Source organism: Globicephala melas, chromosome 6 (assembly GCF_963455315.2).
Source record: "Globicephala melas chromosome 6, mGloMel1.2, whole genome shotgun sequence".
Classification (NCBI taxonomy): domain Eukaryota; kingdom Metazoa; phylum Chordata; class Mammalia; order Artiodactyla; family Delphinidae; genus Globicephala; species Globicephala melas.
The window spans coordinates 21,901,559-21,917,326 of record NC_083319.1 but is presented as its reverse complement, the minus strand read 5'-3'; the positions used below and the strand labels follow the sequence as shown (position 1 = coordinate 21,917,326).

Below are 15,768 nucleotides of genomic sequence, written 5' to 3'. Positions count from 1 at the left end.
GGGAGAACACACAGCACGCCTCAGGCTGTTGCAACATCACGCCGGCCTCTGCCACCTCAGGCTCGCCCCACATTCCAATTATGACTACCGTACCCCTCCCTCCCCCTGGCCTGAGTGAGCAAGAGAGACCTAATCAGCTGCTGCTTTAACCCCCTCCTGTCTGGGTGGGTAACAGACTCCTGAGGGCGGCCTACATGCAGAGGCGGGGCCAAAACCAAAGCTGAACCCCAGGAGCTGTGCGAACAAAGAAGAGAAAGGGAAATTTCTCTGTGCAGCCTCAGGAGCAGCAGATTAAATCCCCACAATCAACTTGATAAACGCTGCATCTGAAAAATACCTGAATAGACAATGAATGTTCCCAAAACTGAGGTGGTGGACTTTGGGAGCAACTGTAGACTTGGGGTTTGCTTTCTGCATCTAATTTGATTCTGGTTTTTTGTTTATCTTAGTTTAGTATTTAGTACTTATTGGTAGATTTGTTTATTGGTTTGGTTGCTCTCTTCCTTTTATATATATATATATATATATATATATATTTAATCCTTTTTCTCTTTTTCTGAGTGTGTATGCTTCTTTGTGTGATTTTGTCTGTATAGCTTTGCTTTTACCATTTGTCCTAGAGTTCTGTCTGTTTGTTTGTTTTTTTCTTCCTTTTCTTCTGAGCCATGGGGCTGGCACGGTCTTGGTGTTCCGGCCAGGTATCAGTCCTGAGCCTCTGAGGTGGGAGGGCTGAGTCCAGGATATTGGACCACAAGAAACCTCCTGGCCCCACGTACTATCAATCAGAGAGAGCTCTCCCAGAGATCTTCATCTCAGCACTAAGACCCAGCCCCACCCAAAGGCCAGCAAGCTCCAGTGCTGGATACCCCATGCCAAACAACTAGTAAGACAGGAACACAACCCCACACATTAGCATATAGGCTGCCTAAAGTCATACTGGGTTCACAGACATTCCAAAACACACCACCAGATGCAGCCCTGCCCACCAGAAGGACAAGATCCAACCCCACCCAACAGAACACAGGCACCAGCCCCCTCCACCAGGAAGCCTGCACAAGCAACTGAGCCACCCTCACCCACTGGGGGCAGACAACAAAAATAACGGGAACTGCGAACCTGCAGCCTGCAAAAAGGAGAACCCAAACACAGTAGGTTAAACAAAATGAGAAAACAGAGAAATATGCAGCCGATGAAGGAGCAAGGTAAAAACCAACCAGACCAAACAAATGAAGAGGAAATAGGCAGTCTACCTGAAAAAGAATTTAGAGTACTGATAGTAAAGATGATCCAAAATCTTGGAAATAGAATGGAGAAAATACAAGAAACGTTTAAAAAGGGCCTAGAAGAACTAAAGAGCAAGCAAACAATGATGAACAACACAATAAATGAAATTAAAAATACTCTAGAAGGAATGAATAGCAGAATAACTGAGGCAGAAGAATGGATAAGTGACCTGGAAGATAAAATAGTGGGAAAAAAATGCTGCAGAGCAGAATAAAGAAAAAAGAATGAAAAGAATTGAGGAACAGTCTCAGAGACCTCTGGGACAACATTAAACGGACCAACATTCAAATTATAGGGGTCCAAGAAGAAAAAGAGAAAAAGAAAGGGTCTGAGAAAATATTTGAAGAGACTGTAGTTGAAAACTTCCCTAACATGGGAAAGGAAATAGTCAATCAAGTCCAGAAGCGCAGAAAGTCCCATACAGGATAAATCCAAGGAAAAGCACACAAAGACACAAATTTATCAAAGTATCAAAAATTAAATTCAAAGAAAAAATATTAAAAGCAGCAAGGGAAAAGCAACAAATTATATACAAGGAAAACCCCATAATGTTAACAGGTGATCTTTCAGCAGGAATTCTGTAAGCCAGAAGGAAGTGGCAGGACATATTTAAAGTGATGAAAGGGAAAAACCTACAACCAAGATTACTCTACCCAGCAAGGATCTCATTCAGATTTGACAGAGAAATTAAAACCTTTACAGACAAGCAAAAGTTAAGAGAATTCAGCACCACCAAACCATTTACAACAAATGCTAAAGGAACTTCTCTAGGCAGGAAACACAAGAGAAGGAAAAGACCTACAATAACAAACCCAAAACAATTAAGAAAATGTTGGTAGGAACACACATATCAATAATTACCTTAAATGTAAATGGATTAAATGCTGCAACCAAAAGACACAGACTGGCTAAATGGATACTAAAACAAGACCTGTATATATGTTGTCTACGAGAGACCCACTTCAGACCTAGGGACACACACAGACTGAAAGTGAGGGGATGGAAAATGATATTCCATGCAAATGGAAATCAGAAGAAAGCTGGAGTAGCAATACTCATATCAGACACAATGGACTTTAAAATAAAGACTATTATAAGAGACAGAGAAGGACACTACATAATGATCAAGGGATCAATCCAAGAAGACAATATAACAATGGTAAATATTTATGCACCCAACATAGGAGCACCTCGATACATAAGGCAAATGCTAACGGCCATAAAAGGGGAAATCAACAGTAACAAAATAATATTAGGGGACTTTATAACACGCCACTTTCACCAATGGACAGAGCACCCAAAATGAAAATAAGTAAGGAAACACAAGCTTTAAAAGACACAGTAGACCACATAGACTTAATTGATATTTTTGGACATTCCATCTAAAAACAACAGAATACACTTTCTTCTCAAGTGCTCATGGAACATTCTTCAGGATAGATCATATCTTGGGTCACAAATCAAGCCTTGTTAAATTTACAAAAATTGAAATTGTATCAAGTATCTTTTCCACCCACAACGCTATGAGACTAGATATCAATTACATGAAAAAAGCTGCAAAAAATACAAACACATGGAGGCTAAACAATATGCTACTCAATAATCAAGAGATCACTGAAGAAATCAAAGAGGAAATAAAAAAATACCTAGAAACAAATGACAATGAAAACACAATGACCCACAATCCTACCTCAAGAAACAAGAGAAATCTCAAATAAACAACATAAACTTACATCTAAAGCAATTATAGAAAGAAGAAGAAGAAAAACAACAACAAAAAAAACCCAAGTTAGCAGAAGGAAAGAAATTATAAAGATCAGATCAGAAATAAATGAAAAAGAAATGAATGAAACAATACCAAAGATCAATAAAACTAAAAGCAAGTTCTTTGAGAAGATAAACAAAATTGATAAATCATTAGCCAGACTCATCACGAAAAAAAGGGAGAAGACTCAAATCAACAGAATTAGAAATGAAAAAGGAGAAGTAACAACTGACACTACAGAAATACAAAGGATCATGAAAGACTACTACAATTAACCCTATGCCAATAAAATGGACAATCTGGAAGAAATTGACAAATTCTTAGAAAAGTACAACCTTCCAAGATGGAACCAGGAAGAAATAGACAATATGAACAGACCAATCACAAGCACTGAAATTGAAACTGTGATTTAAAATCTTCCAACAAACAAAAGCCCAGGACCAGATGGCTTCACAGGTGAATTCTATCAAACATTTAGAGAAGAGCTAACACCTATATTTCTCAAAGTCTTCTGAAATATAGCAGACGGAGGAACACTCCCAAACACATTCTACGAGGCCACCATCACCCTGATACCAAAACCAAACAAAGATGTCACAAAAAAAGAAAACTACAGACCAATATCGCTGATGAACATAGATGCAAAAATCCTCAACGAAATACTAGCAAACAGAATCCAACAGCACATTAAAAGGATCATACATCATGATCAAGTGGGGTTTATCCCAGGAATGCAAGGATTCTTCAATATATGCAAATCAATCAATGTGATAAACCACATTAACAAACTGAAGGATAAAAACTATATAATAATCTCAATAGATGCAGAAAAAGCTTTTGACAAAATTCAACACCTATTTATGATAAAAACTCTCCAGAAAGTGGGCATAAGGGAACCTACCTCAACATAATAAAGGCCATATATGACAAACCCACAGCCAACATCATTCTCAATGATGAAAAACTGAAACACTTCCTCTAAGATCAGGATGAAGACAAGGTTGCCTAATCTCACCGCTATTATTCAACATAGTTTTGAAAGTTTTAGCCACAGCAATCAGAAAAGAAAAAGAAATAAAAGGAATCCAAATTGGAAAAGATGAAGTAAAACTGTCACTGTTTGCAGATGACATAATACTAAACATAGAGAATCCTAAACATGTTACCAGAAAACTACTAGAGCTAATCAATGAATTTGGTAAAGTAACAGGATACAAAATTAATGCACAGAAATCTCTTGCATTCCTATACACTAATGATGAAAAATCTGAAAGAGAAATTAAGGAAACACTCCCATTTACCACTGCAACAAAAAGAATAAAATACCTAGGAATAAACCTCCCTAAGGAGACAAAAGACCTGTATGCAGAAAACTATAAGACACTGATGAAAGAAATTAAAGACCATACAAACAGATGGAGAGATATACCATGTTCTTGGATTGGAAGAATCAACACTGTGAAAATGACTATACTACCCAAAACAGTCTACAGATTCAACACAATCCCTATCAAGCTACCAATGGCATTTTTCACAGAACCAGAACAAAAAACTTTACAATTTGTATGGAGACACAAAAGACCCCGAATAGCCCATCTTGAGAAAAAAAAAAAAGGAGCTAGAGGAATCAGACTCCCTGACTTCAGACTATACTACAAAGCTACAGTAATCAAGACAATATGGTACTGGCACAAAAACAGACATATAGATCAATGGAACAGGATAGAAAGTCCAGAGATAAACCCATGCACCTATGGTCACCTAATCTATGACAAAGGAGGCAAGGATATACAATGGAGAAAAGACAGTCTCTTCAATAAGTGGTGCTGGGAAAACTGGACAGCTACATGTAAAAGAATGAAATTAGAACACTCCCTAACACCATACACAAAAATAAACTCAAAATGCGTTAAAGACCTAAATGTAAGATCGGACACTCTAAAACTCTTAGAGGAAAACAGAGGAAGAACACTCTTTGACATAAATCACAGCAAGATCTTTTTTGACCCACCTCCTAGAGTAATGGAAATAAAACCAAAAATAAACAAATGGGACCTAATGAAACTTAAAAGCTTTTGCACAGCAAAGGAAACTATAAACAAGACGAAAAGCCAACCCTCAGAATGGGAGAAAATATTTGCAAATGAATCAACGGACAAAGGATTAATCTCCAAAATATATTATCAGCTCATGCAGTTCAATATCAAAAAAACAAACAACCCAATCAAAAACTGGGCAGAAGATCTAAATAGACATTTCTCCAAAGAAGACATACAGATGGCCAAGAGGCACATGAAAAGCTACTCAACATCACTAATTATTAGAGAAATGCAAATCAAAACCACAATGAGGTGTCACCTCACACTGGTTAGAATGGGCATCATCAGAAAATCTACAAACAATAAATTCTGGAGAGGGTGCGGAGAAGAGGGAACCCTCTTGCACTGTTGGTGGGAATGTAAATTGATACAGCCACTGTGGAGAACAGTATGGAGGTTCCTTAAAAAACTAAAAATAGAATTACCATATGACCCAGCAATCCCACTACTGGGCATATACCCTGAGAAAACCATAATTCAAAAAGACATGTGCACCCCAATGTTCACTGCAGCACTATTTACAATAGCTAGGTCATGGAAGCAACCTAAATGTCTATCAACAGAGGAATGGATAAAGAAGATGTGGTACATATATACAATGGAATATTACTCAGCCATAAAAAGGAATGAAATTGGGTCATTTTTAGAGACATGGATGGACCTAGAGACTGTCACACAGAGTGAAGTAAGTCAGAAAGAGAAAAACAAATATCGTATATTAACACGTATATGTGGAATCTAGAAAAATGGTACAGATGAACTGGTTTGCAAGGCAGAAGTAGAGACACAGATGTAGAGAACAAACGTATGGACTCAAGGGGGGAAAGCAGGGTGGGGGTGGGGGTGGGGTGAATTGGGAGAGCGGGATTGACATATATACACTAATATGTATAAAATAGATAACTAATAAGAACCTGCTGTATAGCACAGGGAACTCCACTTCGTTGTACAGTAGAAACTAACACAACATTGTACAACAACTATACCCCAATAAAAATTTTTTTTAAAAAAGAAATTATATCAAATTAAAAAGTCACAAGGAAATGAAATAAAAAAGAACATCTTGTAGTTAGCTTTCCTTCGCATTGTATTACTGGATAGAGTAGACTAAGAAGCAAGCGGTCTTTGATTTCAGCCGAGAAGATAGTCTTGGAGCCTCTTTGTCTGTACACATGATTAGAATATCGTGGCCCTGAAAAGAATGAGATGAACCCATTGCTTCTAGAGCCATTTAAAACCCATTTAGTGATGGGCTTCAATTCCAAGTAACTTATTCATCTTTATATACCCCATGGGTATGGTTCTACCTAGCTGGATCTTACAATGTCATTATCTTAAAAAGAACAACCGTTTACTCTCCCCAGTTTTGGCGTGTTACAGATGATTGGATATTCCATACAAAATACATGCCAATTTCTGGCTTGGCCAACTGCAACTGTGAGTTTCTCAGGCTGATGGTTTATAAGAGAAGCAGGCTGCCTTCAGACATAAATTTCCACTACAGAATACCATTACAATATTTATCATTTTGTGGGAAAATATCAGGAACAATGTTAAAATGTTTAGTCTTTATTATCTTTTGTTTGGACTTCGATTCTGTGAACAGGAATCAGTTATGGGGAAAGTTTTATAAAGTCCCTGTAGATCTCAAATTACGCATGCTGTTAGAAAACCTGCCATCATAAGCCACCTCATCAGTTAGGCGTTCTACCAGGGAATAGAGGAAAAAAGTGGTCTGTCCCTTCTTTAGATTTTTTTAAATTTACCAACACTATTTTAGAAGTAACTAAATGCATGCAGTCCCCTGCTAAAGAGAACAGAAAAACCAGTATTCTCTTGATCATAAATGATATGGTTTTAAAACCTCTAATTAGGAGCAGCCTAAATAGACAGTTGGTTTTGCAGGGTAACTATTGTTGGAAAGAATGGCTACAAGTCAACTATTTTGAAAGCAAAGTTACTATTTTTATAACACCTCTATAGCTCTATAAATAGGGGTATCATTTTGTTATCCTTTAGTTAGTTGTCCTTGATGTACATTTCAGTTTGTCTTAGAAGGATATAACATAGTTTAAAGTTGGGAGTTCGACTGTTATTTTGTTGAAATTTTTCTTAAGACAAATTTGGTATCTAGTTACAACTACCATGAGATTTTCAAGCTAAAAGTATGTGGTCACATTATATGGAGAGGAACTGGGATTCAACCATGGAGAAGCAGATTCATACAATTCCCTTAGCTCAGCTCCCTAGGCTCGGCTCCGCCTTCTAACTGAGGTGGCCAGCCTTCTTTTCAGGCACAGATTCTTGTTATTCAACTGGCAACACAGACCAACTGCTCCCTTGGTACAGATGAAAGAGGACTGTCTGAAGCACAATGGCCCCATCATTTATCAAATCTGAGTTGAGAGAAACAATATTTAGGAAACATTGCCTGAAAAACATGGACTCCAGTCATTCCTCCAAATAATCTAAAATAACCTAATCCTACCCCTGAATCAAGCCAGGTCAGCAGAGCACAGGCATTTCTAAGGAGTCTTTCCTTGTCCACCCCACAATGCATTGTGCTTTCCTCAAATATAATGAGCCATGTTGAGGGATGATGTAAGAAACAGCATCATAAAATCCTCATAAAATGCTGCTCATACATGGAACTATTTACGAAACCCCCCAGAATCAGAAATTCCTATCTGATCGTGGTGTTGAAAATAATTGTACTTCTCCCAAAAAACACTGCTTTGTTGTAACCTTATGGATAATATAATGGCTCCCTTTCTGACTGGATGGGCTGAAAACTTAAACCTAAACGCGTGAGCCACTAATGAACAAGTAAATAGGTTGTAAGGATATGAACTATTCTTAGCCTTATCTGACATCTTTTTTTATGTCCCTGACTTTGTTTTCATTCTTCTTTAGGTTACCTATTTAACTTATTTTCTTTTATTTTATATACCTATGCAGGTCACTTAAAGTCCTTCCTAGAAAAAAGATAGGATATAAATTTAAAATTTTGTTTACAAAAATTCTAGGGCTTCCCTGGTGGCGCAGTGTTTGAGAGTTCGCCTGCTGATGCAGGGGACACGGGTTCATGCCCCAGTCCGGGAAGATCCCACGTGCTGCGGAGCGGCTGGGCCCGTGAGCCATGGCCACTGAGCCTGTGCGTCCGGAGCCTGTGCTCTGCAACGGGAGAGGCCACAACAGTGAGAGGCCCGCGTACCGCAAAAAAAAAAAAAAAAAAAAAAAAAAAAAAATTAATGTAATATCACAAAGGAAAATATCAATAGATTGGACTGTTTAGAAATCTAAAAACTTTACATGTCAAAAACACCATAAAGAGAATTAAAAGAAATTATAAAACAGGAGAAATATTTGACACAAATAGTAAACTCTTACTATATGAATAACTTGTATATATCAATAAAAACACAAAGTAGAATTGATAAATGAAATAATGATGGTAAATAAATCAGTCAAGAAATTTGGATGTTGAAATAAATGAATTTGAAGAAACTTAAAATTGCTTTCCCAACATAGACTCCTAGAACTAGAATGGACCTTTCCTGATCAACCCTCTAACATTACAGAGGTCATGTGTGTTCAAGGCTGCTGTTTACCTGTCTTCTCATTTTTATAAAGGAAAGGACAATTTTGGCCTCTCTCCACTCCCTACTCACTAATCCTCAAGGAATGAACAGTAAATATGTAATCTGACAGGTGAGAAGGAGACTACTATTCCTTGGGTCACATTTCTTAGTGGGTGGAGTTCATATATTACAGGTCACTGCCCAAAAAAGATGCAGATTTTTGCTCTCTGGGGCCTGCCTGTGCTTAGGCACAAGGGGCATGTGTACCTCCAGTCTCCAGGAGTAAGTAACCTGTCTTTGCCCACTCCCTCTCCTCAGATCTTCAGCCTAAGACTGGGTGGGTAAACCAGGCAAGGTCCCCATGCAGATCCAACTGCCCATACTTCCAGGGGGAGAGGCAGTAGAAAACCCCATGTGGCCATTTCTAAGCCTCATTCTCCAATGTAACTTTTAGTACTAGAAACTGTGTTGGGGGTAGTTCCTGGGAACTTGCTCAGGCAATAAAGTTGATACTTCACTTCTTATTTGTCAGTCTGTAGGAAGGAGGGGTAAGATTCAGTCTCTCCCCCCTGCAACATGTGAATACACTGATTGGGACTCTGAGTTTATATAAAGAGAGGAGCCGCCACAGGGGAGCAAAGCACCATCAGGGAAGATGGAGGCTCTCGGTCTCTATAGCTGGAACTGCAAGAATAGATGAGGCAGATATTCGATTACCAGGAAAACTTCACAAATCAGGCAAAACACATAGGTTTCTTAGGCATGAGCCCTTTGAATTATTTTGGTTATCACTTTTTTTTTTTTTTTTTTGGTCTTTCTCTTTATCGGGTCTTTTCTTTCAAGTGAGGGCTTTAAATTGCCGAGAAGTAGCTGAGGTCTATGTGGTTAGAGCACTGTTGCTCAAAATATGGACTGGCAGCGTCAGCAAGGCCTGGCACTTGCTAGAAATGAAAATTTGGGGTCTCCACTCCAGGCCTGCTGAATCTGAACCTCTAGCATGGAGCCCAAGGACCTGCGCTTTAATAAGCTCTCCAGCTGATTCTTTGTTCGCTAAAGTTTGAGAAGCACAAAGAGAGCATTAGTGGAAGATTTTGATAGATTTCAGAAAGCATCTGGGGGAGCCTGACATTAGCAGACAACAGGAGATTAGCTGCCCAAAATTCTGTCCCTCTTTATCTTGTTCAGAAGAAAGAGATCTGAGAAAAGACTGAATCCACGGTTTGTCTATAGGCTCAGGAGTCACCCCAACACCACAGGCTCTCAAATTGCTCTGGATTGTTTTACAGAGCCCCAGACTGGGGATTCTACACCAGGGATGCTTCTTGGGTGGAGAGGATAAAATCCAGTGGGATTTTACCAACTGAAGTGCTGGGAAGGAGTCATAAAACGTGTATGCCTAGAACCCTCTGTTTCTAAAGATGAGCTCTGCCCAACCTCTGAAAAAGGAATGAAATCAGTTTACAAAACAGGTTTTGATCTTGCAAATGGGACAAGATTAGGAGAGAATGGAATAACGTGAAGGAAAGTACACCAAGGAGGAGAAGAAAATTTGAAATCATATTAGCCCAGCTAGAAATCTATGACAAGGAAAAGGAGCTATATCTAAACATAACTGCTCTAAAGAGATTAGAAAAGCAGAAATATTTACTAGGTCAGGGAAATGGCTGAAAATCATCAAAGAGAAGAATAAAGGGACTATTTTGGAGAACAAACTAAAATGACTCCCCTAAAAGGGTACCCAGAGTCAGGTATTATTCTATCAAAAAGGATCCTCTTACAGTTTTAAATAGGGAACCCAGAGTAGGCATTAATGGAGAACTCTTTAATAACTGGAGTTGTGGTGCTATGTAGTTACAGAAAATGTGGACATATTTAAAAAGAGAAATACTAGAAGGATCAGTGCAGAATTCTCCAGGTATCATTAAATGAATTCCAAGGTGGCATTGTTCTTAAAGATGAAACCGAGGGTATAGCCCAGGCTATAAGGAAGCCTGCCTGGGAAATGCAAGGATTTAGAATTTGAAAAGAAGGAACAGAAAAGCAGAGAAATGTTAAGGAGGATCCAGAGAGCATGACCCTTGATCAGGGCTGAGGTTATAGGCTAAACTGAATAAAAATAAATACCTCCTAACAAAAGGGAAGGTTGGCAGAATTTACCTGAACACTGGGTGAACCGTGGCACCATTGTTGCTCTATAGAGACCTCACAGGCAGAATCGAAAGTAATATGTTAGGAGAACAAAAATGTAAGCATGAAAACAAAAAGCAAATACAGAGAAGGAAAGTACTAAGACCGAGCAAAAGGTATTAGCCAGGCCTGGGGAGGAAGGAGGAACAGAAACAGCTGGAAGGGAAGGTTGAAAGCTTACTACTCAGCTGGCCTGCCGGAGCAGTAGGAATACTTAGAAGGATCTGGAACACTGGAGGATTATCTCTCCCGATGCAGAAAAGGAAATGGTGGCAGGAAAGAATGCTTCAGTTCCCATCAAAGAAGCACAGGCAGTTCAAGTCTCAGAAATTCAGTTCTAAGGAAAGGTGGGGTTTGGGTGAAAAACCACTAAAACTAGGGGACTTCCTAGACCTCATTAGACCAGTGAAAACACAGGTTTCAGAAACTCAACAGCAGCTCAAGGATCAGCTGAGGGTGATACTCCAGGGAAGACAAGGGAAACCTCCTAACCAGGAAGCAGGACTCAGAAGCAAGGCATTCAATAATAGGAAGCCACGCTGCTCAGAATTAAAGCAATACTTAGGACCTTTCTGGGGATAGAGAAATTCCGAGAAAACAGCAGGAAACTGGGAGTGTGAAGGAGGCAGGCATGCAAGACAATACACTTCTTTTTTTTTTTTTTAGTTAAATATGAGCTTATTGAAGTACTTTTCTCCCCATTTGGTGTGTTCCCTCCTTTTTTTTGTGTGTGTGGTATAATTAATTTACAATGTTGTGTTAGTTTCAAGTGTACGATTCAAGTATACAATTTTACATATATTTCTATTCTTTTTCAGATTCTTTCCCATTATATGTTATGACAAGATATTGAGTACAGTTCCCTGTGCTATACAGTAGGTCCTTGTTGTTTACCTACCTTATATACAGTAGTGTGTATAGGTTAATCCCCAACTCCTAATTTATCTCTCCCCCTGCCCCCCAGCTATCCACCCCCCCAGCAACCATAAGTTTGTTTTCCATGTCTGTGAGTCCATTTCTGTTTAAGACAGTGCATTTCACTTGAAGAGCTTCCTACTATAAATATGTGATGTCCTGCTCACAAAGAAAGGAGGCTACTTTCACTGCACAGATCAAGATCTTCAGCAATGGTGGAGGGTAGGTAGAAAAAGGGCTCAAAGGAGACATGAAAATAAAAGGTTCTAAATACTCGGGATAGACACCAAGAAAGACCTGGAACCAGCATTGGCAAAGTTCCAAATTTTTCAAAAAGCGTAGATTTCCTTCCTCCACAACAGATGGGAAGCCTGGTGTCAGACTGAATCCAGTAACCTCAAGAGAAGAGATTTCCCAAATTAAGTTGAAATTCACAGGGGGTGGACTTCAGACAGCTGAGTAACCTATAGAGGCCGTCACATCACATGCTAGATTATACGCACTACTGATAATCTGGGGTCCACATTGCAAAGGAGGAGGTAACAATAGTCTCACTTTCTGAACTTGACACCATGCCCCCCTCGTTATACTGAAGCTAAGACTTCATCTCCCACCACTTTCTCCAGCTCACTCTGCTCCAGCCACGCTGGCTCCCTTGATGTTCCCAGAACATGCCAAGGACATGCCTGTCATTTGGTGTTCCCCCTCACTTCCTTCAGACCTGTGCTTACATGTCTCTTTATAATAGAGGCCTTCCCTGACCATCAATTGACACTCCCTTGGCCAAGCTTTATTCTTCATCTTACCACTTAGCCCCACCTAACATATATTTCCTTACTTGTTTATCTGTCTCCTCTCCAACCTCCTGACTCCAACCCCATGACAGCTGAGTCTGTTTTATTGCTGCTACCTTGTCAGCTATCAGAACCTGCCTGACACACAGTAGATAAGAAATGAACACTTATTAAACGAATGCATTTACACATCCACGGCATTTGAAGTTTTTGCTCACGGTCCAAGGTTGAAAAAAGCAAGGTGGGTCCAGACTGACTTATGCACTAGGTTCTAGGAACAAAATTTTCCTTTTTTTTCTTTTTAAGCACTAAATATTTAGTAAAAATCAGTAGATGTACTGATTAAAAATGAGGGCCCTGGAGCCAGAATGCCTGTATTCAAATCCCAGTTGTACATCTCACTCTGTGTGATCTTGGGCAAGTTGCTTAACTTCTCTGTGCCTCATGATCCTTAATCTGTAAAATGGGAATAAAATAATGCCTTCCTCAAAAGGTTGGGTAGGTTTGGATTGACCGAAGGATAGCGCTTTGAAAAATTCCTGGACATCCTCCGTGCTCAATAAACAAAGCCGGTATTGTCATCATCATTATTATATACTAGGAACCGTTCTAAACATTTTACTTGCAGTGCGTCACGTACGAATCACTCAGAAGGTAACTGAGGCCCAGGTGCAAGAAGAACGTATCTAGGCCATTGGCTTTTCTTTTTTAATTGAGATGCAATTCACACAACATAAAATTAACCACTTTACAGTATACAATTCAGTGATGTTTAGTACATTCACAGCGTTGTATAACTATCACAGAACTTTGCTTTTCTAAGTTTTGTATCTCTGGGACTCATGTTGAGAAATGGGACAATGAAACTTGGAACAAGATTAATTCAACTTTGGAGGTAACTAAGAAGTAACATCTACTACAAAAAAAAAGATTTATAGGATGTAACAGTTAGAACACACTCGCTGTCTCAGGGAGGCCACTCTAATGGAGGCTTAGCAGAGAAGGCACTGGGGAGGAAAGAACCTGGGACTTGAGTGCCTTTACACGTTAATTTACAGGGAGAGGTGGGTGTTATTTTTAGACTTTAATTTCTCTGAGGATTTAATAATTGGAGGAAATGCATATTCAAATTGTGAGCATTATTCTGTAGCTCACAGAATAATGGGGGCTAGGTTTATGCTGTCAGGAGGTCTTCATCGTGCAACCTCTGCTGATACAAGGCACAATCTGAGATGAAAAATCCAATAAAGAGTGAATTTTCAGCCTCCGGTGCTGCATGGCCCTCATTTGTGTCTACTGCATTTCAGAGCCTTCCAAGGACAAAGACCAACGTGCCCACTACTGACCCACAAAGATCAGTCGGTGAACAGGATAAAGGCCTCAGGAAGGTAGGAGCGAGACCTATCTTATTCTACTGTTTTCTTTCTATGGTTGCCCAGAAATTTGTCCATTAAACCCAACCGATGAGGGACTTCCCTGGTGGCACAGTGGTTAAGACGCCATGTTCCCAACGCAGGGGGCCCAGGTTCCATTCCTGGTCAGGGAGCTAGATCCCACATGCATGCAGCAACTAAGAGTTCGCATGCCACAACTAAGGAGCCCGTGAGCCACAACTAAGACCCAGCACAACCGAATAAATAAATAAATATTTTTTTTTAAAAAAGCAACCCAACTGATGAAAGAACAAAAGAAATGGTAGAGACTTCTGCATCCCTCCCCACCAGGGAGGGCTGTGGAGTTGACACAGCCACCTCTATTTGGCTTCCTTGCAAGCAACAGAAGCAACAGCCTGACCTGCTTTAGGTCACTGTTCTCTGTGTCGGGTTAATGTGCTCGTACGGCGCTGTCAGGTGGCCTCCTTGTCCTACCCATGTCCAACACACTGCAGCTCACATTTCTGATCTCCTGGAAGTTAGTTCTAGTTGCCCATAATGACTACCCTTAGGGTTCAGCTGTCTTAAGCTGGAAGTGAGAGATAGGAAGCCTTACAGTATTCTCAATCCATCACTCCTAGGAATTCCTGAGTAAAGCAGTCCACTCCTGGTCTGTACCGTCTCTGAGCCTGAACCCAAGTGGGAAAGGGGAGAGGTGGTAAGATTCAGGGACACTGTGCCCCAGAAAATATTGGTAGTTTGTTAGAACTAGAACCCAGGTCTCTTGACTCTGAGACTATCATTCTTTATGCTGCCCCATGTTGTACAGTTCAATACACATATTTAACTTGTTGTCTTAAGATACCAAACAGAAAGACATCTACACCCACCTGCTGGTGCGGTTGTCATTGTTATTTGCACTGAGCGCTGCTCGGGAGATCCCAGGAGGGTGACATTCACTGTGTACTCAGTTGCTGGATACAGATCTAAACACACCACTGCGGTTTGTTCCCTCGTTGTGAAGTTAAATGATGTTGCGTGATAAAAATTATTCAGATACCGCCTTTGACCTAGAACTTTAAACTGTCGTGAGATTAAAAGAAAGTGATGCATTAAATTCATTTGGCTTGCAGATGTCTAGACTATAAGCAAAATGGAAAGAAAGCAGGAAGGTTCCTTCTACTTGTCCTCACCCACACAGAATTATTTTTAATACAATAGCAGGCTAAACTGGACAAGAACTTTACAAAGCTACCCTACGTACCCTATTCAACCTCCCTCTCAACCAGCTATAAGACTAAGCTTAAAATGCATAACTACATCTCAGATGGACAAAGTGTCAGGCTATCCTAAAGTAACCCCTTGAGCCTTCCCAGGTGAAGGAGACTGTACTGGAGTTACTGGGAAAAATTCTTTTCATTTTTTTTTCATTCATAAGGAATCCACAGACAAGCCTCATGGAACAGACTTTTTACACTGTATGAGGACTACCCCAAATTATGCATGCAAAGAAACTGAGTCATGGTACTTCACTGGAGCCTTCCTATTAGGGTTCTAGAAAACAGTTCTTGGTCTGTTTGGGAGATTCCTCTCTCCCCCAATTCCTAGCATTCTCTTGGGTAATATAAAGGTCCTTATAGGTAAACCATCAAAACTTGGCCTCAGAGTTGCTTGGGTTCAGTGCCGTGAAGTTCCTCCACTCTGCTTCAGCTTCCCACATCCACCGCCACATCCTTGACTGTCATCCTCTGAGCTGCTCCACCAAGATCT

At 39.9% G+C, this 15,768-nt stretch overlaps 1 protein-coding gene across 2 annotated transcripts in view; it reads right to left on the bottom strand.

Moving 5' to 3' along the window:
- Positions 1-15,768, bottom strand: part of SUSD1 (sushi domain containing 1) — a 125,749-nt gene that overhangs the window by 49,246 nt on the left and 60,735 nt on the right. For both annotated transcript variants that reach the window (XM_030859006.2, XM_030859013.2), the window contains exon 10: positions 14,889-15,081. In XM_030859006.2, coding sequence (XP_030714866.1) covers positions 14,889-15,081 — 193 coding nt within the window. The remainder of the gene's footprint in view (positions 1-14,888; positions 15,082-15,768) is intronic.